General features: G+C 44.3%; 2 protein-coding genes and 1 pseudogene across 3 annotated transcripts in view; 1 reads left to right on the top strand and 2 right to left on the bottom strand.

The window, feature by feature from the left end:
• Positions 1-5,826, bottom strand: part of LOC311102977 (protein TALPID3-like) — a 120,246-nt pseudogene extending 114,420 nt beyond the window's left edge. Inside the window, exon 1 of the transcript in view lies at positions 5,775-5,826. The product of the transcript in view is annotated as a protein TALPID3-like (transcript). The remainder of the gene's footprint in view (positions 1-5,774) is intronic.
• On the top strand, positions 5,612-7,855 carry LOC311102669 (mitochondrial import inner membrane translocase subunit Tim9). The gene is made up of 4 exons (XM_084144032.1): positions 5,612-5,887; positions 6,243-6,299; positions 6,400-6,495; positions 6,989-7,855. Exons 2-4 carry the CDS (start codon positions 6,261-6,263, stop codon positions 7,118-7,120), a joined length of 267 nt encoding a protein of 88 aa, XP_084000158.1. The 5' UTR covers positions 5,612-5,887; positions 6,243-6,260; the 3' UTR covers positions 7,121-7,855.
• Positions 7,856-8,743: 888 nt separating this feature from the next.
• Positions 8,744-27,731, bottom strand: part of LOC311103070 (AT-rich interactive domain-containing protein 4A-like) — a 33,501-nt gene continuing 14,513 nt past the window's right edge. Inside the window, exons 11-25 of the mRNA XM_084144597.1 lie at positions 27,473-27,633; positions 24,698-24,770; positions 24,237-24,331; positions 23,751-23,848; positions 23,173-23,461; positions 22,650-22,909; positions 16,468-16,632; positions 15,389-15,648; positions 15,059-15,127; positions 13,966-14,730; positions 12,448-13,056; positions 11,982-12,086; positions 11,657-11,848; positions 11,061-11,207; positions 8,744-10,711 (exon numbers count right to left, since the gene is read on the bottom strand). Coding sequence (XP_084000723.1) covers positions 10,608-10,711; positions 11,061-11,207; positions 11,657-11,848; positions 11,982-12,086; positions 12,448-13,056; positions 13,966-14,730; positions 15,059-15,127; positions 15,389-15,648; positions 16,468-16,632; positions 22,650-22,909; positions 23,173-23,461; positions 23,751-23,848; positions 24,237-24,331; positions 24,698-24,770; positions 27,473-27,633 — 3,392 coding nt within the window. The 3' untranslated portion in view covers positions 8,744-10,607. The remainder of the gene's footprint in view (positions 10,712-11,060; positions 11,208-11,656; positions 11,849-11,981; positions 12,087-12,447; positions 13,057-13,965; positions 14,731-15,058; positions 15,128-15,388; positions 15,649-16,467; positions 16,633-22,649; positions 22,910-23,172; positions 23,462-23,750; positions 23,849-24,236; positions 24,332-24,697; positions 24,771-27,472; positions 27,634-27,731) is intronic.

Raw genomic sequence — 27,731 nt, 5'->3', positions numbered from 1 at the left:
CACACCCCCGCACACACACTCAGTGATCCATACACACACACAAACTGATGCTTTCTGTGCCATAATTAACTCCATTCTCCCCCACATATCCATCACTATGGTCACCAGGCAGCACAGCTCTACTCCTGAGAAAGCAATTCCACATTGGTGTGTGTGTGTGTGTTTGTGAGAGAGAGATTGGCGAGCAGCACCATTCTAGAGGGAGGCAGATTAAATTCAAGGGGAAGATTGTCCAAGGCTCTCAGACGGGTGTAGCAGAGAACCAGGCACTGACCTTTCCTACACAACATGTAGCCTGCTGCCTGCACACAAAATTACAGTTCAACCGAGGACAAAGGAGGAGGAGGACAAGCCAGTAATAGCCTAGGTCTGTGGTTGAATGACACAATGGATAGAATAGTAGTACTTTTATGGCCTTTCTGTTGTTGTCAGACATCAACAATAACTAATTTCTTCAACCCTCAATCTTTTCAAATAGGTTTCTTATAATTGACTTGTCAAGGATCACCTCCACATCAATAAAAACATTATATATTTTTAAAAAGCCAACAATTTTTTCCTTAAGTATTTCAAGAGGGTGGGGCTATCAATAAACTAAACTCCATTGTACTTCTATTGAACACTGAAGGGCGCTGTCTGTCTGTCTATTTGCACAGTTGTGCACCAGCCAGTGACATTGTTTTCACCTGAAAGGCACAGTACAATAAAAAACTAGATTTTCCTGTGTGTTATATATATTTCCACACTATGAGGTTGGATTAATACTGGGAAATTGTAAAAATGATGATAATGCCCATTTAGTGTTAGAGCTGTTTGAAAAGACCGCCTGAAATTTCGGCCTGTTTTGGTGGGATGGAGTTTTGGCCTGCCTGGTGACAACACCCACTCAGACCACTCCCAGACAGTCCTAGCAAAATTATTGCGTGAGAAATTGCTATTTGCTAAGAAGCTATTTTTGTTTCTTTTTGACCATTTTAATTGAAAACAATCACAGTAAGGTACTTAATTGTTACCCAGAAATTATTTGATATTGAGATAAAAACAGCTGCATTGGGCCTTTAATTGAGTTTTACACCAGAAGAGAGGAGCATACCTATTTTTCCCATGTAACTGAATGGATATTGGCAGCCAGCATAATATAATAGCGGTACAGAGTTGATATATTCATGCTGTACGGTGTGTGACTTTTTACCACTATTTTCCCACTTTACTGTAAATGTGGGCTTTAAAATAGTCAGTGGTGCTTTGTATGGATCTAATTATGATCTCCAGTGTTCAGGAGGAGGCTGCATTCCGAGGCTTGTGGCTAGGGAGACGAGAGGGAGACCGAGCCAGGCCCGGCGGCCATTGTAATAACTCAGAGTAGTCTTGGTGCTCGGCCAACGGAGCCAAACACATGGACATTATGTATGATTATGACAAAACCAAGACGGAGAATTGACTGGCCACCAAAACATGAGCTATATGTATTGCATGTATTTATCGTTGTATCACCCAACATGTTAATAAACCAGCCATAGGCCTACTTGTAATTAATGCAATTATATATTGTCAGACAATAATTCCAAACATGCATTTGACTTAGTTTAGTATGCAACGCAGTCTGGCTCATTGTACAACGCAGGTTTTCAATTTGGTGGGTAACATTTGACGATATTTTCTGTAATGCAGATACTGACACGTGTGTGTTGACCTGACTGCAACAACGTGTTGAAAATGGCCCAGTGGAAATCTGTCATGTTTACATCAACATAAAGCGACTAATGACTTAATTGTAAATAATGAGAGGTTGTCAAACAGGAGTACAGAAGGCAAATGGTTATTAGTTTTAAAAAACTGAGGTTGAAAGTAACATGCTTGTTTTGTTTTCCATCTCATCAAGGGGGTGACAAATAGAAATAGCAAGCACCAACATCAACAAGGACAGGAAAAAACACAGTGACATTGTAGCCTATTAAACAGTGTTTTCAGATTTTTTTGGTGAATAAACACTTCCTTTTTAGAATCTCCAGCCTTCTGCAAAATCCTGTGCTTCCTACAGAACCAGTAGGTTGGAGTGACGCTACTGCCCCCTAGTGGTGAAAATGACTCTTGCATCTGATGGAAATCCATGGCTACATCCGAAATGACATCATATTCCCTATATAGTGCACTCCTTTTGACCAGGACCCACATGGCTCAGCGCAAAAGTAGTGCACTATATGGGGAACAGGGTGACATTTCAGACCCAGACCATGGTAACTTAAGAGATGCAAAGAGAGACACTTTGATGACTAACCTTGCACTGTGTGGGGTGTTTTCTGTGTCCTGGATCTGTGCAGCTGTGTAGTGATGGGATGTAGCTCAGTTGGTAGAGCATGGCATTTGCAACGCCAGGGTTGTGGGTTCGATTCCCACGGGGGGCCAGTATGAAACATTTTAAAAAATAATGTATGCACTCACTAACTGTAAGTCGCTCTGGATAAGAGCGTCTGCTAAATGACTAAAATGTAAATGTGGGGTTTAGTGGTGTTCCAGCGGGTGGGCTTTGGGATGACCCTGCGAGGAGCTAGGATGGATGACCCTGCGAGGAGCTAGGATGGATGACCCTGCGAGGAGCTAGGATGGATGACCCTGCGAGGAGCTAGGATGGATGACCCTGCGAGGAGCTAGGATGGATGACCCTGCGAGGAGCTAGGATGGATGACCCTGCGAGGAGCTAGGATGGATGACCCTGCGAGGAGCTAGGGGCTCCAGATGGGCTCATACCCCCTCCTCCCCTCCACTGGCTGGATTGGTCTGCAGAGGCTAGAGTAGAGGAGACAGACTAATATATATATTTTTCACAACTAACTTATAAAAGCAGTTTCCACAAAAATTGACAATAAAGTATCTTATCGTAACTAACCAATGAGGGTAAAGTTTTAATTTAATAAATGACAGATGTCAATGCCATTCTCATCATTTGTTTCAATAAAGCAACTGACTAAGGTAACTGGGTAGCCTACCTGTTGCTGGAACCACAGTGGGAGAGTCTGCAGCATCAAGGTGGGTAACATGAACGTGAACGGGTGATACTTGCCGTGCGAGTTGTTAGATAGCTAGATAAACAACCAATGCAGTCCTTCTCTGCAACTTGCTGGCACTAAGACCGCACTCAATGAGCTGTATAAGGCCATAAGCAAACAAGAAAATGCTAATTCAGAGGCGGCACTCCTAGTGGCCGGGGACTTTAACGCAGGCAAATTTAAATCCGTTTTACCTCATTTCTACCAGCATGTCACATGTGCAACCAGAGGGAAAAAACTCTAGACCACCTTTACCCCACACACAGAGACACATACAAAGCTCTCCCTCACCCTCCATTTGACAAATCTGACCATAATTATATCCTCCTGATTCCTGCTTACAAGCAAAAACTAAAGCAGGAAGTACCAGTGACTCGCTCAATACGGAAGTGGTCAGATGACGCGGATGCTACGCTAAAGGACTGTTTTGCTAGCACAGACTGGGATATGTTCCGGGATTCATCCAATGGCATTGAGGAGTATACCACCTCAGTCACTGGCTTCATCAATAAGTACATCGACGACATCGTCCCCACAGTGACCGTATGTACATATCCCAACCAAAAGCTATGGATTACAGGTAACATCCGCACCCTGCTAAAGGCTAGAGCTGCCGCTTTCAAGGAGCGGGACACTAATCTGGATGCTTTTAAGAAATCCCGCTATGCTCTCAGACGAACCATCAAACAGGCAAAGTGTCAATACAGGACTAAGATTGAATCTTACTACACCGGCTCTGACACTCGTCGGATGTGGCAGGGTTTGCAAACTATTACAGACTACAAAGGGAAACCTAGCCGCGAGCTGCCCAGTGACACAAGCCTACCAGACGAGCTAAATGCCTTTCATGCTTGCTTCGAGGCAAGCAACACTGAAGCATGTATGAGAGCACCAGCTGTTCCGGATGACTGTGTGATCATGCTCTCCGTAGCCGATGTGAGCAAGACCTTTAAACAAGACAACATTCACAAGGGACCAATTTGTAAGTCGCTCTGGATAAGAGCGTCTGCTAAATGACGTAAATGTAAGGCTGCGGGGACAGACGGATTACCGGGACGTGTACTCAGAGCATGCGCGGACCAACTGGCAAGTGTCTTCACTGACATTTTCAACCTCTCCCTGACTGAGTCTGTAATACCTATATGTTTCAAGCAGACCACCATAGTCCATTCGCATCGACGGGGCTAAAGGGGAGCGGGTCGAGAGTTTCAAGTTCCTTGGTGTCCACATCACCAACAAACTATCATGGTCCAAACACACCAAGACAGTCGTGAAGAGGGCTGAAAAGATTTGGCAGTTCCTCAAGGAACTGAAAAGATTTGGCATGGGTCCCCAGATCCTCTAAACGTTATACAGCTAAACCATCGAGAGCATCCTGACCGGTTGCATCACCGCCTGGTATGGCAACTGCTCAGCATCTGACCGTGAGGCACTACAGAGGGTAGTGCGTACAGCCCAGTATATCACTGGGGCCAAGCTTCCTGACATCCAGGACCTATATATTAGGCAGTGTCAGAGGAAAAATTGTCAAAGACTCCAGTCACCCAAGTCATAGACTGTTCTCTCTGCTACCGCACAGCAAGCGGTGCCGGTGCACCAAGTCTAGGTCCAAAAGGCTCCTTAACAGCTTCTACCCCCAAGCCATAACACTGCTGAACAATTAATCAAATGGCCACCCAGACTATTTACATCCCCCCACCCCCGACTTATTTATTTTACACAGCTGCTACTCGCTGTTTATTATCTATGCATAGTCACTTTACCCCTACCTACATGTACAAATTACCTCGACTAACCTGTACCCGCGCACATTGACTCGGTACCCGCGCACATTGACTCGGTACCGGTACCCCCTGTATATAGCCTCATTATTGTTATTTTTTTGTGTTACTTTTTACTTTAGTTTATTTAGTAAATATTTTCTTAACTCTATTTCTTGAACTGCATTGTTGGTTAAGGGCTCGTAAGTAACGTTAAGCATTTCACGGTAAGGTCTACACCTGTTGTATTTGGGGCATGTGACAAATACAATTTGAATTGAACTTAACATTTTAAACTTCCCGCTACACAATTGTTTGTTGACGTTAGCTTGCTAGCTAGTAGGCACCTCCAAAAGGTTAAAAGAACAGCACGGCAAACCCGGTAAAAAGTAGCTAAACCTGTGCTATTTTAAACAATCGTGATACGTTGGGAAATATATGCAACCTGAAGTCAGAATCGAAAAATACAACATAACTTCCCTACTGTTAGCTACTGAATATGAAAACACAGCGGCAGTTGCTTTCAACAGTAACTTCCGGTCAAGGACATGATCTGGTACGTGAAATATCGCCATCTGCTGTGCATGATAGGGTGAGAACGTTAACCCAAAGCCCCAATTAAACAGCAAAATCATGATAATTAAACAACCACGGGAGAGAATGTTAATCCAAAAACACAATATCAGCAGTAACCAACAAAATAATGATTAAACAAGTGCTGTTGATATTTATATAGGTTTAAAAGGGAGGGCTAGCGACAAACACTATAATGAGGAACTGAAACATTACCTCGTGTCACACCGTAGTGTTTATGCAGTAACACTAAATCCACAATTAAACATTTCAGTTATTATTTTCGATTTTGAATCCCATACATACGCACACAAACGTATAAAATATTTAACATTATTCTAGTAATGTTTTATGTTTTAAGAACAATGTCTAATGATTATAGAGTATTCTGTACCTTTCAAGCCTCTCGAAACTGAATTGGTGCCGCAGCCACTGCAGTCCCCTTTTCACAACATGTTTTTCGGAACCTGAGTGGGTGAATGACTTCGTTGTTGTGTTGAAGAAAAGGTGATTGCACACAATTTGATATCTAAATGTATGTCATGTTGTCAAAGTCTTAATTGGATCTGCTGGGCTATATAGTTCGCCTGTGAACCTTACCAAATCAGCTTGGGAGCTTTTAGCTGCGTACTGAGCTTGCTTGCGAGCTAACACTACAAAAAGCCTTCAATTATGCAGCTGCTATTAATGCATGGTCAGGTGTCATATATAGCTAGCTAATCAGCTAGTACTCTGTAGCAAGCTATTTTGGTAATTCAGTACTCCCTATTCTTAGCTAGTTATAGTGAACGTACATCATACATAACATGGATAGGGCTGTCATTCAATCAGTTACATCATGGGTGTAATTTTAATCCAACAGATCTCTAATTGTACCACCATGGCTGCCCAGGTAACAGAAGCAGACCAGATTAAACAGGTATATCGTGAGGATACTTCTCATACACAATTCAATCTTGTTTAATCTAAGTGAGTGTTAAAAAATGAATGCATTCGTAAAATATTGTTTGTGTTCACAGTTCAAAGAATTTCTTGGTACCTACAACAAACTCACAGAGAACTGCTTCATGGACTGTGTGAAGGATTTTACCACTAGAGAAGTAAAGCCAGAGGAGGTAGGTTGACTTCCTTGATGTTTTCAAGAGTTCCTTCTCAAAACCCATTGGATGAGAAAGTCAAGAGTTCCCTTCCCTCTGACCTTCTCCAATGGGCTTTGAGAACGAGGCAACGAGAGAGGACCCGAGGTGTCAAAGAAATGCAGTTGAGATTATCCCTTAATCATGTCTGGGTAGTAGGTAGTATTGTGGCCATCCTTCTAAATCCTGTCTCGTTGTTGGAGGCTAGGTAGTGGATAGTCTCATCCACCAGAAGGTTCTATTTCTGTAGCAATCGAGCCTGAGGATGAGGTTTGGTAGCGGGTAAAATAGGACACAATGTGGTAACATTGGTCAACAAAATGTTATCACAGAATGTTCCTGTATGTTGTTAAATGTAACATTCTACCGGGTTAGCTTCTTTAGTCGGAGTAGAAGCCTTTGCAGTGGACACAGCAATATTTGAAGAGGTGTGATATGTGACGTCATATAACTTTATTGGTTTCCCTCTCAGTCCACCTGCTCTGAGAGCTGTCTTCAGAAGTACCTGAAGATGACCCAGCGCATCTCCATGCGCTTCCAGGAGTACCACATCCAGCAGAACGAAGCTCTGGCACAGAAAGCAGGTTTAATCGGACCACGGTAGAGAACTACCGCCCTTTAAACATGGACAGATAACACCAGGAGTCCCCCATTCAGTCTGATCACAACATGATCTCCACACCACCATGGAGCTGTTATTTGTGAATCAGCGGATGGCTAACCTACATCATCTACTTTTCAGGCTGATGACTGCTTGGACACTTCTAACCAGAAGCCTCATAAGGAAAAGCCTGATCATGATGTATGAGATCATGCTGAGTTTTGATCCAGGCAGAACTAGAATTTTTGTTTGTTATTATAGTGTATGTAAAGTATTATTTGTGTCTATGCGAAGTAAGAATAAGATACTGGTAATAACAACTTGGAGTGTTAATAATTGTCCCCTTTTTCCCTATACAAATCCTTATTTGTCAATAAATGTCTTGTTCCACTCAACATTCCCGAAACAACATTTTACCTGGGCATACTGGTCAATTTCCCATTGTGTAACGTCTTATTTTGTTTGACCGCTAAACTATACTGAACCAAAATATAAACGCAACCTGTAAAGTGTTGGTTTCATGAGCTGAAATAAATGATCCCAGACATTTTCCATACGCACATAAAGCATATTTCTCTCTAATTTTGTGCACAAATTTGTTTACATCCCTGTTAGTGAGCATTTCTCCTTTGCCAAGATGATCCATCCACCTGACAGGTGTGGCATATCAAGAAGCTGATTAAACAGCATTATCATTACACAGGTGCACCTTGTGCTGCGGACAATAAAAGGCCATTCTAAAATGTGCAGTTTTGTCACACAATACCTCAATATCTCCAGTTTTGAGGGAGCGTGCAATTGGCATGCTGACTGCAGGAATGTCAACCAGAGAATTGAATGTTCATTTCTCTACCATAAGTCGCCTTCAACGTCATTTTAGAGAATTTGGCAGTATGTCCAACCGGCCTCACAACCACAGACCACGTGTAACCACGCCAGCCCAGGACCTCCACTTCCGTCTTCTTCACCTGCGGGATCGTCTGAGACCAGCCACCCAGACAGTTGATGAAACTGAGGAGTATTTATGTCTGGAATAAAGCCCTTTTGTGGGGAAAAACTAATTTGATTGGCTGGCCCTGGCTCCCCAATGGGTGGGTCTATACCCATGGCTGCACCCCTGCCCAGTCATGTGAAATGAGGGCCTAATTTATTTATTTCAATTAACTGATTTCCTTAAATGAACTTTTGCATGTTGTTTATATTTTTGTTTAGTATAATTTGAAATATCTGCCATCTGTTGGTGGTTATAGATGGAAAAAACAAACAGCTCAAGGACATAAGTCCTCACTTACATACTTCTGATGTCCATCACTTGAAGGTTATTGGCATACAGATTTATAACCAGAGGTTATTGAAGATGAAACACTGATGCATCAATTTGGGATTGAGGTTTCAGGCAATCCAAGCAAAATGGTTTGTGTTCCCCAACCTGGTAAAAGGACAAACAAAACAAGATCTGAGTGCTGCTTGAATCTAGTGTCGGGGCTTATACACTGATATTATTCCAGAAAATTCCAAGGGAAATAACAGTAAGAGTTAGGACAGAGGTGGACGCAGAACGGCCCTCGGAGCCAGTGTCCGTCCACATATTAGCCTCTCTAAAATGATCAGTAATTCACAAGGGAAATATTTAAAAACTTTATTAGAAATGAAGAGCTCTGCTTATTTTACATTAAGATACAAAGGCTTTGCTCAGGGAATCTTAATACCTTCTTTCCTTCATCCAGGAATCTGTAGATAAATTTAGCTTTTAAGGAAGTACTGTATGTTTTTCACAAGTCTATCAGGCATAAAAATTTTCAATGTTCTGAATGCTTCCATTACGCTCTTCTTTAGGGTTAGTTTCAGACTAATGCTGAAATCCACTGGGTCAGTATATACAGTCTGATTGTGTGCACGAATGTTTCTACGAACTTGACATAGAAAAAGGTTTTAATATACCGGTACAAAGATGGTTTAAAAAAATAAGTCATTCTTTACAGTTTGTCAAATGTATTTTTCAAATTCATGGTTTTGGAAGATCTATATACAAAAACAATCATAAGAAACCTCTGGGCTTAACATACATATTCCTTAAGCAACTTTTATTTAATTGGTCAGAACTCATGTTGAAATAATAGATGTTTTAAATTATAACAAGTACCAAGAAACAAAGTGAAGGCCACCAAATGATTGTGTTCCCCAGACTCCGTCTAGGGAAAAAAACTAACCTGTAGAGAAAGCAGAGGGCCCTGTTAAATGTGGGATACATGTACTGCACAGTAGTGAAACTTCACAGTCAGTCTGCTTTTAGATGAGCACACAACATTCTTTCAATATCAGATTTTCCCATTGTCCAAACTGTGGAAGGTTCATGTCTCCATATTGTAAAAAATACTAAAATGTGTCCACTGACAGAATAAATATATTTAACAATGCAAGAAACCTTTTTTACACAACATTTCAGGGCTAGAAATCTTTCATTAAATAACTTCACTGCTGTGATATATACTTTTTGAAATTTTCCATACTAAAATAAAAACTCTGCAATTACATATAAAAAGACAAAATACTCTCGCAAAGGAAATTAGTCCACTGAAAACATTTTCTCCTGAGTTCCACTGTAAACCTTTTACTATTCATTTTTTAATTACTTTTCTTAAAAAGAGACCCAAAAATAGTTTGCATAATTAATCTGTGCTGACAATGCAATAATGGAAGACAACGGCTGCAGTTTTCAGTAAACTACATTCCCTTTCGCAATTGAATTTGTCCCACTTTTCCAAAATAGGGCACTCTGCTGTAACACGTGTACTTTGGCAGTTCTGATGGAGCAAGCGAACATAATTTACCTTTTTGCAAACAATGTCCAAGCTGGTTAAGTGACCGTTATTAACAAGGGTAGGGACCCTTTACATTGTAGGTTACATACATTGTGTATGTCTGGTTCTGCTGATAGAGACATCATTGATTCATTACTGAATCCAGATTGCTCCTGTTTAGGGAACCAGAGGAGGTTATATCTGTTTCTGTGGTTCTGACAGAGTAAGAAGGAGAAAAGTGCCATGGACTGTTCAAGGATGGAGAGTGAAGGGGTTTGGCTAGGAGTATCTGGGGTTTGTGGTTTCCTTTACATTCAACTCACGTAGAATCCATTTCCTGACAACACTGCGATAGGTGGACTACAATATCTACAAGGCAGGGAAGTGCAAGAAGTGGGAGTGGCCAAGTGGTGGATTGGATGCGGTAGGAGTGATGGGGGGTGAAAGGAGACAGAGGGGGGCAGTCGAGTGCTTTTGTCCGCTTGCTCTGGTGTGTCAGTACGTGGGTACGTCTGAAATGGCACCCTTATGCCCTATATAGTGGACTACTTTTGACCAGGGCTTCTGGTCATTTAACATGGGCTTCTGGTCAAAAGATACGCACTATAAAGGGAATAAGGTGCCATTTCGGACACAACCCGTGTCTCCAGGGTGGTCGTCATGGGAACCATGGGGGAGAAGGCGTGTCATCACCTGCACTCGACAGCCACAGTGTTCTGAGTGGGTGAGGCGGAGGAGGGGCTCATCCCAGTGTCTGACGAGCCAGACGACGTTGAAGCTGTGGTGTGGGACACTGGGAGGGAGGAGAGAGCAGGTTAGACAGCCGTATCAGTCTTTCATACTCTACACAGGATTGTGGTGAGCAAAGAGACCATGGAAACAAAGCAAACCATTACAATGAAAGCTAAATAGACAGTAGTAGGAGAGGGAAGAGAGAGCAGGTTAGACAGCTGTATGCATATAATAATACTTTGTAGTGTGTGTCAAAAATAGTTTAAGGAATCATTCAAAAACAAAATATTTACAATACAAAGCTATTCAAGTAGTTTGCTCTGGAACATGACTGAGGACTAGAATAACATTGGGTCTTCAGATAAATCTGAAATCAGGGTTGGGATGGAAGTGCAGAAAAGCCATCCTACCCTCTCTTTCTTTCTTCTTTAACCTCTTCCTCCTCCTGTCTATGGAGGCCACTTCAGACTTGAGTGACATGTAGTACTTCCTTATATCCTGTAGTTTGTCTTGTAAGAAGGATATCCTCTCAGCACTTGACATGCTGTCCAGTTCATCTGCTCAGAGACACAAAGGTTCTTATTATACTGGTCTGAGACCATCTGAACAAATAAAAACATACTTTCACCATTCAGCTATAAAGATATGAGTGCTTTCGAAGCCATTTAATTTAGAACAGTAAATACAATATTAAGTTAAAGAATATTCACATAATTCAAGCTAAAATCCAAACCTTTAGGGCCGGTTTCCCGGACACAGATTAAGCCTAGTTCTAAAAATAATGGAGAACCTACATTGAAAGGGATTTTTTGTCCAGGACTAGGCTTAGTCTGTCTGGGAAACCGGATGCTATTGTTATTCAACACCTGAGATCAGTGTGATGAACTGGGATGTAATCATTAATCCAAACAGTTTCTATTGGACAAATTCAGGTAGGTCCCTCCCTGTTTGGTTCAGTGTGGTTCTCTAGTGAATACACCCCTGATTAGTGATACGTTCTACTTACTGAGCTGAAAGGTCCACTTGTATGTGCGCGGGGAGGGGAAGGAGGACTGCTTGTGTTTGTGCTTGTCCTTCTCTAACTCCTTACTGTTAGGAGAGACCAGCTTCAGGCTTCCTTTAGACATGGAGTGTTTCACAGGAGTCATCTTACAGGAGGGGTCCATGACAGCCAGGTCCTCACTGTCACTGCTGTACTCTGTGGGGACACATTTTAAATACTTTATTTGAACCCACAAATCACATTACAGTCAAGAATGATTAAAACATTGACATGTTTTTTTAGGTGAGTCGACGGCCTGTCATTAATGGAAGTAAACCATTCGACTTACCTGCTCCGTTCTTCTCCATTTTGGACGTTGTGGTTGGCCGTTTCTGGTTGCGCTTCTGCTTCTTTGCAGAAGAACTCATATTGCAGTCCATCAACCTTTTCTGACCTAATTATAAAAAGGGAGAATATTGAGAATTATAATTTCAGAGGACTGAGATGTTTCCCCATGAGCATACATTGAACAACTAAAACCTTATTTGCAATGAGCAAAACATGTATAAAAACTAATGTGTGATGGAACTGTTTGCAATAGACACATTTTTACATTTTAGTCATTTAGCAGACGCTCTTATCCAGAGCGACTTACAGGAGCAATTAGGGTTAAGTGCCTTGCTCAAGGGCACAGAGATTTTTCACCTAGTTGGCTTAGGAATTCGAACGAGTGACCTTTTGGTTACTGGCCCAACGCTCTAACCGCTAGGCTAAATGGATATAGCCTATTCTATACCATTCTATGTGTGACCCACCTCTGTCCTTGGTGTCCCTCTCCTGTAGTGACATGCTGGAGTTGCTAGAGCTGGTGCTGGCTTCAAAGCAGTTGGAGTTGGCCGACTCGTTATCACCAAGCCCCTCCTGAGACTCCCCGGCTACGCTGTCAACCTCGATGGTGACGTCACTCTCACTCTTGGTGCTGATGGACTCATCAGGGCTGGGGGCCGAGGTGGGGGAGAAGACTCGTGGAGCAGCAGCGCCCCCGGAGGACGGAGGAGGGTTGTTGTGGGTCTGGGGGTGGTGGGAGGAGGCATTGGACGGAGGGGGAGCATGTACCTTCCCCTGACTCATCATCATTAGGAGGTCTTCTGCTGAGGTCTTGTCCTTCTCATCCAGGTCGTCCAGATCCACCTCGTGGCAGACCAGCGCCTCAGGCCCTATCTGGGGCATCAGCTCCTCCTCTGCCCCCGAGCCTGGCTGCTCCGACCTGGGCCAACCTCCTGTGATACCTCCCTCTCCTGGACCTCGACACTGCACCTCAGGAGTGAGGGCAGGCATCTCTGTTTTAACCTCCGGCTCCGTTTTACCCGTCACTGGCGTCTGGCACTCTTCTCCTTTCTGTCCCCCCGCCTCCAGCCTCTGCTCTGGAGTCGTGGGCCTCCCGGCTGGCGACTCAGGGGGCCTCCCCGCTGGCGACTCAGGGGGCCTCCCCGCTGGCGACTCAGGGGGCCTCCCCGCTGGCGACTCAGGGGGCCTCCCCGCTGGCGACTCAGTGGGCCTCCCGGCTGGCGACTCAGGGGGCCTCCCCGCTGGCGACTCAGGGGGCCTCCCCGCTGGCGACTCAGGGGGCCTCCCCGCTGGCGACTCAGGGGGCCTCCCCGCTGGCGACTCAGGGGGCCTCCCCGCTGGCGACTCAGGGGGCCTCCCCGCTGGCGACTCAGTGGGCCTCCCCGCTGGCGACTCAGTGGGCCTCCCCGCTGGCGACTCAGTGGGCCTCCCCGCTGGCGACTCAGTGGGCCTCCCCGCTGGCGACTCAGTGGGCCTCCCCGCTGGCGACTCAGTGGGCCTCCCCGCTGGCGACTCAGTGGGCCTCCCCGCTGGCGACTCAGTGGGCCTCCCCGCTGGCGACTCAGTGGGCCTCCCCGCTGGCGACTCAGTGGGCCTCCCCGCTGGCGACTCAGTGGGCCTCCCCGCTGGCGACTCAGTGGGCCTCCCCGCTGGCGACTCAGGGGGCCTCCCCGCTGGCGACTCAGGGGGCCTCCCCGCTGGCGACTCAGGGGGCCTCCCCGCTGGCGACCTAGGGGGCCTCCCCGCTGGCGAATCAGGGGGCCTCCCCGCTGGCGAATCAGGGGGCCTCCCCCCAGGCGAATCATGGGGCCTCCCCCCAGGCGAATCATGGGGCCTCCCCCCAGGCGAATCATGGGGCCTCCCCCCAGGCGAATCATGGGGCCTCCCCCCAGGCGAATCATGGGGCCTCCCCCCAGGCGAATCATGGGGCCTCCCCCCAGGCGAATCATGGGGCCTCCCCCCAGGCGAATCATGGGGCCTCCCCCCAGGCGAATCATGGGGCCTCCCCCCAGGCGAATCATGGGGCCTCCTCTCAGGCGATCCCATTTTGGCAGTCTCCTCCCTCCAGTCTAGACGCACCTTCTTGTCTGGCGTCCTGTGCTCTGTGGCTTTACGCTTGGCCACGACTCGCTGCTCCCTGCAAATCTCCTCCTCCGTGGCGGAGTCTGTGTCGGAGTCCATGATGGGGAGGTCGGGCATGCTGGGTAGGTGCTCAGCAGGGAGACAGTGAAGGACCACCATGGGCTCATCCTGCCTCTTCAGGGGGCGTGGGCTGGGGGACGACTCTGTCTCAGTGTGGTTGGGAGTGGTGGTGATGATGGTGTTGGTGGGTGTTTCAGACTCAGTGTTGTTGGTGTTCCTCTCTGGCTCTCTAACGTTACTTCTACGTGCTGCTTTAGACCTGGGGGATTTCGGGGTAGGGGGGTTCTCTTCCTTGGGTCTGTTGGGTTCAGGGGTCATGGGGGGCGCCTGGGGCTGCTCCTCAGCCTCCTCTTTCTCCTTCACAGGCTCCCTCCTCTCAGGGAGTTTGTCCTCCTGCTGCTCCTTCTCCTGAGGGCTGCTGGGGGGCTGGAGCTGTGCTGCTGCTTGGGCTGCGGCGGCCACTGCCTCTGCTCTTCCTCTCTCCACCCTCAGGTCCTCCTCCTCTTCCTGCTTACGGGCCGTGGCGGGGTCCGTTCTCTCCGCCCATGCAGGCTTCTTCTCAGGAGAATCCTCTGACTCACTGTCCTCGGACGAATTCCCTGACTCTTCTAAGAGAAGTAGAGGGGGCACATCAAGGGTTAGCTCCATCCTAACAAAATTCCTGGCTTCAATCATTTAAATAACCATTACTTCCAAACACCAAGGGGTAGTTTCCCCAGACACAGATTAAGTGTAGTCCTGGACTCAAAATCAATGCAGAATGTCCACTGAAAGGGCTACTTTAGCCCAGGACTAGGTTTAATCTGTGTCTGATAAAATCCGCCTCACGTGGCCAGAAACACCCTCTAATCATCCTTAGATGTGGACTATCATAGTTATCCTAATTAAAGTAGTGACTACACTATACTGCCTCTGTATTTAAAGGTATGTACTTACCATTGGAGTTGGCATCCCTGTCCGAGTCATACATCCCAGAGGTTCTTCTTGTGCGTCGGCGAGGGGTACCTGTTCACAGACAAATTGAATGAATAAAGTTGTCACGATTCTACATGACAGACGCTGCAGATCTATTCTACGTTTCGGTCTGAACATTCTATAACATTGCACCCTGCTGAACAAGCCCCACAGGTCCACCCTCTCCATAGGACTGATAATAGGTGCAGATTAAGGTGATGAGATGAGAAAAGAAAGCCAAGGTTCACTATTGGGATGCACCCGTGGAGTCATGTTACATGCTGGTTTAGGTACAGGTCTCGTGTCTCTTACCCTCTCCGTTGGGCAGGGCTGATGAGTCAGATTTGCTCTTGCTGCTGGAGCGCCCCTCACGGCTGGGGGTCTTGGAGACGCTGCGGTTGGCACTGGGGGGAGTGGTTCTGAGAAGAGGGCGACCTCTCAACCCACCCAGCTTCCCCTGCTTGTCCTTCTCTCCATCCTCTTTGTTCATGACTTTCTTTTTCTGTTTATTTTTTGTTCCGCCCTTGTCGACAGGCCAGATAATCCGGTCTGCTTTGACCCACTCATCATACCTATAGAGGGGAAATTAAACCGTAAACATTATAGCTAGACTCACTCATTAAATCTCTCAGATTATACACATGCAACAGTAACACACTGCTTGCACTAAGAAACAAATTACAGGTTTATTTCTGGATCAAAAAGGGGCTTAGGCGATGGGCGTGGCAGGGGGCGTGGCAATGATAGTGGTCAATTTCCTGCAATTCTACGAATTTCTCAATGGAGCTGAGATTTACTTTTAAAGTTAATTTCCGGCAATTCTACACATTTTGCCATGGAGCTGAGAGAAAATGTTGCAGTTTTAAAGATAATTTCCAGCAATTCTGTGCATTTTGCCATGGCTAATGCAGTGTTCTTAAACTTAATAACAAAATCAATACTGTTAAATTCAATGTTTTGGGAATTTTCAACTCCCCTGACTGTCAAGCTTTTATTTTGGTGACTGTTAGTTCTCAAAGATTATATTATTTAAAAAATATATAGGTCCATTATCTTTTCTACATACTTTATATCTGGTTTTAGTTGTTTAAGTTTACACTGAAAGCGTTCTTCCATCCCGAAAATGTAGGTCTAAAAATATTATATTTTACAGTTTGGACTTAGGTGTCCCAAAAAAACCGCTTAAGCAGCCCGCCCAAGGGTTTCTATGGCAGAAAGATCCTCGCACTACATTGACAGTCAAGTAACTTCAAAAACAGAGAGAAATAGAGACAGGTGGATAAGTAATACTGAAAATACTGCCATGACCAAGACAGCGAATCATAAACACACAGAAATCCCCATAATGTCTTTGAGGTGGGTGAGAACGGAAGCATGTGTCCATGGGTTACCTGACGTTCCAGCCATAGTAGTGGACCAGGTACAGGACATCTCCGGCATCATCGTTCTCAGTCTTCTTGATGTTGGCCTCGTATATCTTCTGGGTCTTCCCTCGGCCGTACTTCACCTTCACCTTAGTCCCTGTCACAGAGTCTTCTGAGTCCTCGTCCTCAGCCCTGTACACACGCACGCACATCAAAACAGGGCCAAAGGAAAAACCTATGCACAGAAAAGCTTAGCCTGATGACTCATAATCCTGAATAGTTCCGCTGCTCTTCTGACGATCACTACATACATTGTCTGAAACTGACATCCTAGAATTTGTTTGTGTGACATCAAAATGAGGGGCGTACAAAACAAATTCAACAGCGATTAACCAATCAGAGTATCAACGTTGACGTCATTATGTAGGCCGGCTCTGGCCAAACCCATCGGTTTCTAGGACCAACCAGAAAGGTCAGAATGTGTTTGCATTACAGAAGTCGGCAGGGAGGGAGGAAAATCCAGGGCCTTGTTCAGTTGCCAAATATTCTTGAATGTTGCAGATAGAAATGCCATGAATAGAGCCGATGTGATTCCTTATTCTACATGTCGGAGTCGTGTTTGATCTACATAGCCTATTTCTATTTGAACACGCCCCAGACTCATTGTAGAGAAAGAACATTAGTGGGCGAGGTGTTTGGCCGGAGCAATGTGGATGGGTAACCAGGCAACAGAAAAGCTGTCCCAAATAGCCTTTTAAATATTTTAGTAACCCAACCCATGCATACTTACGGTGCCCATTCACAAAAATAAAAGCTAGCTGCTCATGTTTAGCTGATCACCCTTGCCTAAAATATCCCTAATCATGACTTGAATCAAAAGGTGATTGTGTAAATCAACATACAAGTTCCAAATGCAGGTAAAATAAAGAAGCCGCTGCTAGCTAACCTCCAAAAGCAGGTTACTATCACCATTAACACAGGTTCAAAGCTTGTTCAACATACAGTGCCCTCAGTAAATATTCATACCCCTTGACTGATTCCACATTGTGTTACAGCCTGAATTCAACATTTATTAAAAAGTATTTATCACCCATCTACATACAGTGGGGGGAAAAAGTATTTAGTCAGCCACCAATTATGCAAGTTCTCCCACTTAAAAAGATGAGAGAGGCCTGTAATTTTCATCATAGGTACACGTCAACTATGACAGACAAAATGAGAGAAAGAAATCCAGAAAATCACATTGTAGGATTTTTTATGAATTTATTTGCAAATTATGGTGGAAAATAAGTATTTGGTCAATAACAAAAGTTTCTCAATACTTTGTTATATACCCTTTGTTGGCAATGACACAGGTCAAACGTTTTCTGTAAGTCTTCACAAGGTTTTCACACACTGTTGCTGGTATTTTGGCCCATTCCTCCATGCAGATCTCCTCTAGAGCAGTGATGTTTTGGGGCTGTCGCTGGGCAACACAGACTTTCAACTCCCTCCAAAGATTTTCTATGGGGTTGAGATCTGGAGACTGGCTAGGCCACTCCAGGACCTTGAAATGCTTCTTACGAAGCCACTCCGTTGCCCGGGCGGTGTGTTTGGGATCATTGTCATGCTGAAAGACCCAGCCACGTTTCATCTTCAATGCCCTTGCTGATGGAAGGAGGTTTTCACTCAAAATCTCACGATACATGGCCCCATTCATTCTTTCCTTTACACGGATCAGTCATCCTGGTCCCTTTGCAGAAAAACAGCCCCAAAGCATGATGTTTCCACCCCCATGCTTCACAGTAGGTATGGTGTTCTTTGGATGCAACTCAGCATTCTTTGTCCTCCCAACACGACGAGTTGAGTTTTTACCAAAAAGTTCTATTTTGGTTTCATCTGACCATATGACATTCTCCCAATCCTCTTCTGGATCATCCAAATGCACTCTAGCAAACTTCAGACGGGCCTGGACATGTACTGGCTTAAGCAGGGGGACACGTCTGGCACTGCAGGATTTGAGTCCCTGGCGGCGTAGTGTGTTACTGATGGTAGGCTTTGTTACTTTGGTCCCAGCTCTCTGCAGGTCATTCACTAGGTCCCCGCGTGTGGTTCTGGGATTTTTGCTCACCGTTCTTGTGATCATTTTTGAATCAACTGTGGGGTGAGATCTTGCGTGGAGCCCCAGATCGAGGGAGATTATCAGTGGTCTTGTATGTCTTCCATTTCCTAATAATTGCTCCCACAGTTGATTTCTTCAAACCAAGCTGCTTACCTATTGCAGATTCAGTCTTCCCAGCCTGGTGCAGGTCTACAATTTTGTTTCTGGTGTCCTTTGACAGCTCTTTGGTCTTGGCCATAGTGGAGTTTGGAGTGTGACTGTTTGAGGTTGTGGACAGGTGTCTTTTATACTGATAACAAGTTCAAACAGGTGCCATTAATACAGGTAACGAGTGGAGGACAGAGGAGCCTCTTAAAGAAGAAGTTACAGGTCTGTGAGAGCCAGAAATCGTGCTTGCTTGTAGGTGACCAAATACTTATTTTCCACCATAATTTGCAAATAAATTCATTAAAAATTCTACAATGTGATTTTCTGGATTTTTTTTCCTCATTTTGTCTGTCATAGTTGACGTGTACCTATGATGAAAATTACAGGCCTCTCTCATCTTTTTAAGTGGGAGAACTTGCACAATTGGTGGCTGACTAAATACTTTTTTTCCCCACTGTACAATACCCCATAATGACAACGTGAAAACATGTTTTCAGAAATGTTTGCAAATGTATTGAAAATTAAATATCTAATTTACATAAGTATTCACACCCGAGTCAATACTTTGTAGAAGGACCGTAGACGGCTTTTAGTCTTTCTGGATAAATCGAAGTGCTTTCCACACCTGGATTGTGCAACATTCACCCATTACGCTTTTCAAAATTCATCAAGCTCTGTCAAATTGGTTGTTGATCATTGCTAAACAACCATTTTCAGGTCTTGCCATAGATTTTTAAGTAGATTTAAGTCTAAACTGTTCATTGGCCACACAGGAACATTCACTGTCATCTTGGTAAGCAGCTCTAGTGTAGATTTGGCCTTGTGTTTTAGGTTACTTAAAAGGTTAATTAAATATCCCAGTGTCTGGTGGAAAGCAGACTGAACCAGGTTTTCCTCTATGATTTTGCCTGTGCTTAGCTCCATCAAGTTTATTTTTATCCTGAGAAACTCCCCAGTCGTTAACGATTACAAGCATACAGTGCCTTTAGAAAGTGTTCAGACCCCTTGACTTTTTCCACGTTGTTACGTTACAGCCTTATTCTAAAAACCTTTATTTTTATTTTTTATGTACCTTCAATCTACACACAATACCATATAATGACAAAGCAAAAACAGGTTTGTAGAAATGTTTGCTAATTTATAAAAAATAAAAAACTGAAATATTACATTTACATAAGTATTCAGACCCTTTACTCAGTACTTTGTTGAAGCACCTTTGGCAGCGATTACAGCCTCAAGTCTTCTTGGGTATTACCCTACAAGCTTGGAACACCTGTACTTGGGGTGTTTCTCACATTCTTCTCTGCAGATCCTCTCAAGCTCTGTCAGGTTAGATGGGGAGCGTTGCTGCATAGCTATTTTCAGGTCTCTCCAGAGATGTTCGATCGGTTTCAAGTCCAGGCTCTGGCTGGGCCACTCAAGGACATTCAGAGACTTGTCCCGAAGCCACTCCTGCATTGTCTTTAGGTGCCTTTTGGCAAATTCCAAGCGGGCTGTCATGTGCCTTTTACTGAGGAGTGGCTTCCGTCTGGCCACTACCATGAAGGCCTGATTGGTGGAGTGCTGCAGAGATGGTTGTCCTTCTGGAAGGCTCTCCCATCTCCACAGAGGAACTCCAGAGCTCTGTCAGAGTGACCACTGGGTTCTTGGTCACTTCCCTGACCAAGGCCCTTCTCCCCCGATTGCTCAGTTTGGCCGGGCGGCCAGCTCTAGGAAGAGTCTTGGTGGTTATCATTCTTAAATGGAAGAAGTTTGTAGAGGCCACTGTGTTCTTGGGGATCGTCAATGCTGCAGAAATGTTTTGGTACCCTTCCCCAGATCTGTGCCTCGACACAATCCTGTCTTGGAGCTCTACAGACAATTCCTTCAACCTCATGGCTTGGTTTTTGCTCTGACATGCACTGTCAACTGTGGGACCTTATATAGACAGGTGTGTGCCTTCCCAAATCATGCCTAATCAATTGAATTTACCACAGGTGGACTCCAATCAAGTTGTAGAAACATCTCAAGGATGACCAATGGAAACAGGTTGCACCTGAGCTCAATTTGGATTCTCATAGCAAAGGGTCTGAATACGTAAATAGGTATTTCAGTTGATTATTTTTAACTTTGTAAACATTTCTAAGAGCCTGTTTTCGCTTTGTCATTATGGGGTATTGTGTGTAGATTGCTGTGGAACATTTTTTATTTAATACATTTTAGAATAAGGCTGTAACGTAACAAAATGTGGAAAAAGTCAAGGGGTCTGAATACTTTCCGAATGCACTGTACCCATAACATGATGCGGCTACCACTATGCTTGAAAATATGGAGAGTGGTACTCAGTAATGTGTTGTATTGGATTTGCCCCAAACATAACACTTTTATTCAGGACAAAAAGTTATTTTCTTTGCCACATTTATTTGCAGTATTACTTTTGTGTCTTGTTGCAAACAGGACGCATGTTTTGGAATATTTGTATTCTGTACAGGCTTCCTGTTTTTCACTCTGTCAATGAGGTTAGTATTGTGGAGTAACTACAATGTTGTTGATCCATCCTCAGTTTTCTCCCATCACATCCATTCAACTCTAACAGTTTTAAAGTCACAATTGGCCTCATGGTGAGTGGTTTAATTTCTCTCCGGAAATTGAGTTAGGAGGGACATCTGTATCTTTGTAGGGACTGGGTGTACACCATCCAAAGTGTAATTGATAACTTCACCATGCTCAAAGGGATATTCAATGTCTGCTTATTTTATTTTTACGCATCTACCAACCGGTGTCCTTCTTTGCGAGGCATTGGAAAACCTCCCTGGTCTTTGTGGTTGAATCTGTGTTTGAAATTCACTGCTCGACTGAGGGACCTTACAGATAAATGTATGTGTGGGGTACAGAGATCAAAAATCATGTTAAAAACTATTATTGTGCTCAGAGTGAGTCCATGCAACTTGTTAAGCACATTTTCACTCCTGAACTTATTGAGGCTTGCCATAACAAAGAGGCTGAATACTTATTGACTCAAGACATTTCCGCTTTAAATGTTGTATAATTGTTTTTTTTTTGTTTTTTTTGTTTTTTTTTCTCCGCTGACATTATAGAGTATTGTGTGTAAGCCAGTGACCTTTTTTTTATGGACATTTAATCCATTTTAAATTAAGGTTGTAACACAACAAAATGTGGAAAAAGTCAAGGAGTGTGAATGCATTCTGAAGGCACTGTAGATGGAGAAGCTAAGCTGACCTCTCGACAGACCTCGCTGTTCATAACGATGCAAACGCTTATTTTCATCAAAACCCTGGGCAGGACACGTCGCTTTACCCTGGTAGGCCAGGCTACTCAAGGGTTCTCTACAGACTCCTTTTCTGTGATCGAACAAAACAGTCCTACAGTAACATCACAAAAGACCTTTGGGCTCCCTGTAGAGCCATCAGAACGAGGCCCTCAAACTCAGTGAAGAAGCTTTTCAGCCAGTACAACTGGCACTACTCCAATTTCACATGATATAAATGGGACTCATTCATTAGTTCACACCGTAGCAAAACGTTTTGCAACAAAAATGTGTGTTTCTTATTGGACAAGTTTAGGTAGGTCTTCTCTCCCCGTTTCGGTCAGTTTGCTTCCTAGTGAGAATACGACAGTGAGCTCGGCACACTACAGCAAAACAAAACAATTCAGCTGCACTCCCATCCAATAGGAAACCAACCAGAAAACATGGCATCACAAGACTTTCAGCAAGTATGTGAAACCACACTGAGATTATAATTATATTCTGCCTGTGTGTTACCCAATTCACAACATTCTATTCTGTTCAATGGCAACACATCCTGACAAGTACAAAATGGAGGAACTTGAGAAGATTCATACTTGGCAGCCAATAGACTTGCCCTGAGGTGACATTCATTCATTACCTCATCTTAAACATTCCATTAAATCGATCACCATTAATATTACACTGTGATGTTTCATTAACATTCAACAGTACCGTTCTCCAACTCTCCTCTCGCTGTCCTCATCTTCCCCTTCGTCCTCAGACTCTTTATCGGACTCCTCCAGGCGTCGGCTGCATTTCTTCCCCGGGGTGTCCCCTCCGTCTGACCTGCTGCTTTCTCTTCGACCTCCCGTCTCCTCTCCGCTGGTCTCCCCCACACCCAGACCACTCGGCTCCTGCTCTTTGATCTTCTCCAGCTTGACAGGTTCCTTCGTCTCAGCTTTGACCGGGGTCACAGTGCACCGTCTCCTCCCCTGAGGGAAAGGATTGAGAACATATTAGTGTCTGGAACTCTGCAAAAAATCTACAGTTACTATAGTACAGCGCTTTCTCACTTTTTCCTCGCCTCTTCCTCAAAACGCATTAGATGAAAAGATCAGATGGGATGAACCCAAGTTCAATTAATTTTGAGAAGGCGAATTGGGAGGAAATCTAACAGAGTTCAGAAAAAGTTGTGTGCAAATCACAAGTAAACCACCACACAGGACAAAAGTTGTTTTTGAAAACTCCTACTAACCCTGGGAGAGGAGATATCTGTGTGGCCCTCTTTGTCACTCTCACTCCCCGACTCAGCCTCCTCCTGGGCAGGCTTGTCCTCTGTGGATGCAACAGACTCAGTCTGGACGGGTGGTGTTGGACCCTGGCTCTCCTTGTCTTTGTCCTTCACCGTTACCTGAAGGACCTGGGCAGCCTTATGCTCTGTCTGGGACTGGGAGGACTGGGAGGCTGGACGAGCCTCGTTGTGGTGGATGGTCCTGAACACGATGCAGGCTGAGCGGCAGTACTCCTCAAAGCCATACAGGTACCTACACACAAATACACACACAATGTATTAGCACTCCCTCAAGCACAGTAAATGTCACTCACCACACACTTCTAAATAATCTTGGTGCAAAAAACTTAAAATATCCATCAATCAAATGTATTTATATAGACTCACAGTAATCCGGCCTAGAACACAGTTTGAATTTATCACGGCAACAGACATTGAGTTCATTTCTCAACGTCAACGCAAATGACTGTCAATAGCTTCAAAATAAAGACTTGTCTGGTAAAGAGCGCTTTTCAGTCTGAGTGAGGTGAACAAACACCTACTTTCTGTAGGCAGTCTTCACATTGTAGGAGGCAGCAGAGTTTAGGATGGGAATGCCCAGGTCCATGTAGATTTGTTTCCACACAGATCCACTTTCAATCTGCAAATAACAACCATCAACGTAACATATGAATAATCATTCATGTAGGCTACGCTATATCAATAATATCTTCAACAAAACAAACAGGGAGGTAGTGAGACAAAACGCTACCAACGTCAAAATTGTTAAGTCATATTTCAGGCCTGTTGTTTTCTTTGCCCTCATAGCAGCTGACGTGCAAAACACCAGCCAGACAGCCCCTCCATGACCTTGATAGTCCACTAAAAATCTAAATGCTGCAAGTCTGCTTACAGAGGCAGAGGAGAGACAAAGCTGGTGAGAACAGGTTGTTCACATTAGATGACGAGACCAGACAGTCTGTGAGGAGGACTCAGATGAAAGGGGGGGGTTGGGGGGGGGGGTAGCTGTATAGATGAGATTCACTCACTTTGTCACAGCCCCCCTGCTGGTAGACTAGCCTGAAGAGCTTGAAGAGGTTCAGATCCTTGTAGCCGAGCACAGGAGGCTTGTTAATTGGCGTCCCTGAGGATGAGAGGACAAGAGGAGCAGTGACGTTACACAGAGGAAAAGCAGCACATTCTAGGGCATTCCAAATCACAGGACCATTGTTCTTATTTCATGTGTTGTCGTTGAATGACTGATAAGGATGCATTGCGTGATAAAGAACTGCAGTGAAATCAAATGAAGGATGGATGGGGCATTCAGAGCCAGAGCCGGCCAGGTAGTGTGTTTGTGCGCTTGCAGTAAAGTGTTGTGCGCAGTAAGTCATATGAAAGATCACCAATTGGCCCATGTCAAAAGTAGGGCACTATATAGGAAATAGGGTGCTATTTGGGACATATAAACGGGGAGATGGCAGGAGGATATGGGACAGGGCTGAAGGCTCACCTCGATCCTCCATGAACTTATACAGCTGCTGCAGGAAGTGATCCCTCTCCTCTGGGTCCGCCTCGTCCTCAGGCTGCTGGGAAGGTAAACGCAACACACCTTGGTTAAAATAGGCAAATGAGGCATCAACCGACGATATGTTAGTCATTATCAGTCAGTGATTGTGCTGCTATTTTGACAAGGTCTCTTGACAAACATATTTTAGCCCCAAATATCAATGCAACTAACTTGGTAAAATAAAGGTAACGTTTTTAAAAAGACGGAAGACAACGGGGCATGCACGTAAAACCCCATCAGTCTTGACATAGCTACCGTTGAAGTCGGAAGTTTACATACACCTTAGCCAAATACATTTAAACTAAGTTTTTCACTATTCCTGACATTTAATCCTAGTAGAAATTCCCTGTCTTAGGTCAGTTAGGATCACCACATTATTTTAAGAACGTGAAATGTCAGAATAATAGTAGAGAGAATGATTTCAGCTTTTATTTCTTTCATCACATTCCCAGTGGGTCAGAAGTTTACATACACTCAATTAGTATTTGGTAGCATTGTCTTTAAATTGTTTAACTTGGGTCAAACGTTTCGGGTAGCCTTCCACAAGCTTCCCACAATAAGTTGGGTGAATTTTGGCCCATTCCTCCTGACAGAGCTGGTGTAACTGAGTCAGGTTTGTAGGCCACCTTGCTCGCACACGCTTTTTCCTCCAAACATAATGATGGTCATTATGGCCAAACAGTTCTATTTTTGTTTGTTTCATCAGACTAGAGGACATTTCTCCAAAAAGTACGATCTTTGTCCCCATGTGCAGTTGCAAACCGTAGTCTGGCTTTTTCAAACCGTAGTCTTGCTTTTTTATGGCAGTTTTGGAGCAGTGGCTTCTTCCTTGCTGAGCGGCCTTTCAAGTTATGTCGATATAGGACTCGTTTTACTGTGGATATAGATACTTTTGTACCCGTTTCCTCCAGCATCTTCACAAGGTCCTTTGCTGTTGTTCTGGGATTGATTTGCACTTTTCGCACCAAAGTACATTAATCTCTAGGAGACAGAACGTGTCTCCTTCCTGAGCGGTATGACGGCTGCGTGGTCCCATGGTGTTTATACTTGCATACTATTGTTTGTACAGATTGTGGTACCTTCATGCGTTTGAATTTATTTATTTATTTATTTTTTATTTTTTTTCTGGGGGGGATGGATCAGCTTAATATTGCAGATAGATTGTATCTTCTATCAATGTAATTGTCTGCATCACTTCCAATGTGTTTGAAAATTGCTCCCAAGGGTTAACCAGACTTGTGGAGGTCTACAATTTTTTTTCCTGAGGTCTTGGCTGATTTATTTTGATTTTCCCATGATGTCAAGCAAAGTGGCACTGAGTTTGAAGGTAGGCCTTGAAATACATCCACAGGTACACCTCCAATTTACTAAAATGATGTCAATTAGCCTATCAGAAGCTTCTAAAGCCATGACATCATTTTCTGGATTTTCCAAGCTGTTTAAAGGCACAGTCAACTTGGTGTATGTAAACTTCTGACCCACTGGAATTGTGATACAGTGAATTATAAGTGAAATAATCTGTCTGTAAACAATTGTTGGAAAAATTACTTTTGTCATGCACAAAATAGATGTCCTAACCGACTTGCCAAAACTATAGTCTGTTAACAAGAAATTTGTGGAGTGGTTGAAAAAGTTAATGACTCCAACCTAAGTATGTAAACTTCCGACTTCAACTGTACATTCCTGTAGAGCTAGCAATGCTACTAGAGCAGAGGAAAATGTTACGTATACCAAGGCCAGTAGTCAGTCAGGTAACAGATTATTTTGAGCTCATACTTTGCTTCTGAAAATGTTGCTCATTCTGTTACTTGTCAAGCCAAGTCACTTGCATGAAATAATTTACAACAAAAAAAGTCAAGGGGTCTGAATACTTCCTGAATGTACAGTGTGTGTAATGTGTGAACTATACCATGATTGACATAAAATGCTCCAGACACAAGTAAATACACAGTAAAGTGAACCTATTTTAGGACAGCCTGGCTGGCACAACTCCACTGGACCACAGCCAATCCCCACAGCCCCTCTCTAAACGATAGGAAGTAGCTGCCGGTTGCTATGGGAACAGTGTCGGAAACCACACAAATGGCCATTTGTCCAAAACTCTGGGAGCAAGAAGAATGAAACCATTGTTGTTCCTGAGGCAGGGGCTGTCCCACACACTGGGGGTGTGTCCCAAATGGCACCCTAGTGACTATGGGCCCTGGTCAAATGTAGTTACACTAAAAAGGAATATAGTGCAATTTGGGATGCATCCAGGGTCTATTGGGAGTCTGGCTCAATCAAGGTGATTCAGTAGCCATAAGATGTCAGAGTGGGAATGCAATGAAGGCATTGTACAAGCCAACTTCATTGACAGACCAGGCAGGTGAGGTCACTACAGTGTGCAATACAACAGCTGGGTTTACATTACTCAATGGAGACGGCTCTCGTTTTGAACCCTTATCATGGCAAAATAAGATAAGAACTTCCTTTTTTCTCCCTCCGTGAAGTAGTACCTATTACGATAGCCAAGCCCAGGCTTCACAAGCAGGTTATGATGGCAATTGTTAGAACATTACACTTCAGTATACAGTTAAAACTACTGCTTTGTCAAAACTGATAGAAATGTCTAATTTCTGAATGTGGCAAGGTGCTGGTCCAGTCAGCACCTAAAAGGAAAGTGGTTTACTTGTAGGCTTGAAATAACCTTCTAGCCTGAAACAGAAGTGTTCCTCTTACCTCGTCGTCATCCTCCTCCTTCTCCTCCTCCTCCTCACTATCTTCTCCTTCCTTGTCCTCCTCCTCATCACTGCTGGAGGATTCTAAGATCTCGCTCATGTCCATCTTCCAACTGTCAGGGACCACCTTGGTTTTGAGGAAATACACTGCCTCGTCCAAACCTGGGAATAGCCAGAGGAAGTCAAGAGTTACAGGTTAATTTTATGTCAATTCAGTTGACTTGGACAATACATTTCTCCATAGGAACACCTATTCAGTT

Source organism: Coregonus lavaretus, assembly GCF_964263955.1.
Source record: "Coregonus lavaretus genome assembly, chromosome: 27".
NCBI lineage: Eukaryota > Metazoa > Chordata > Actinopteri > Salmoniformes > Salmonidae > Coregonus > Coregonus lavaretus.
The sequence above is the reverse complement of the archived record's forward strand: the minus strand, read 5'-3'. Positions and strand labels throughout refer to the sequence as shown.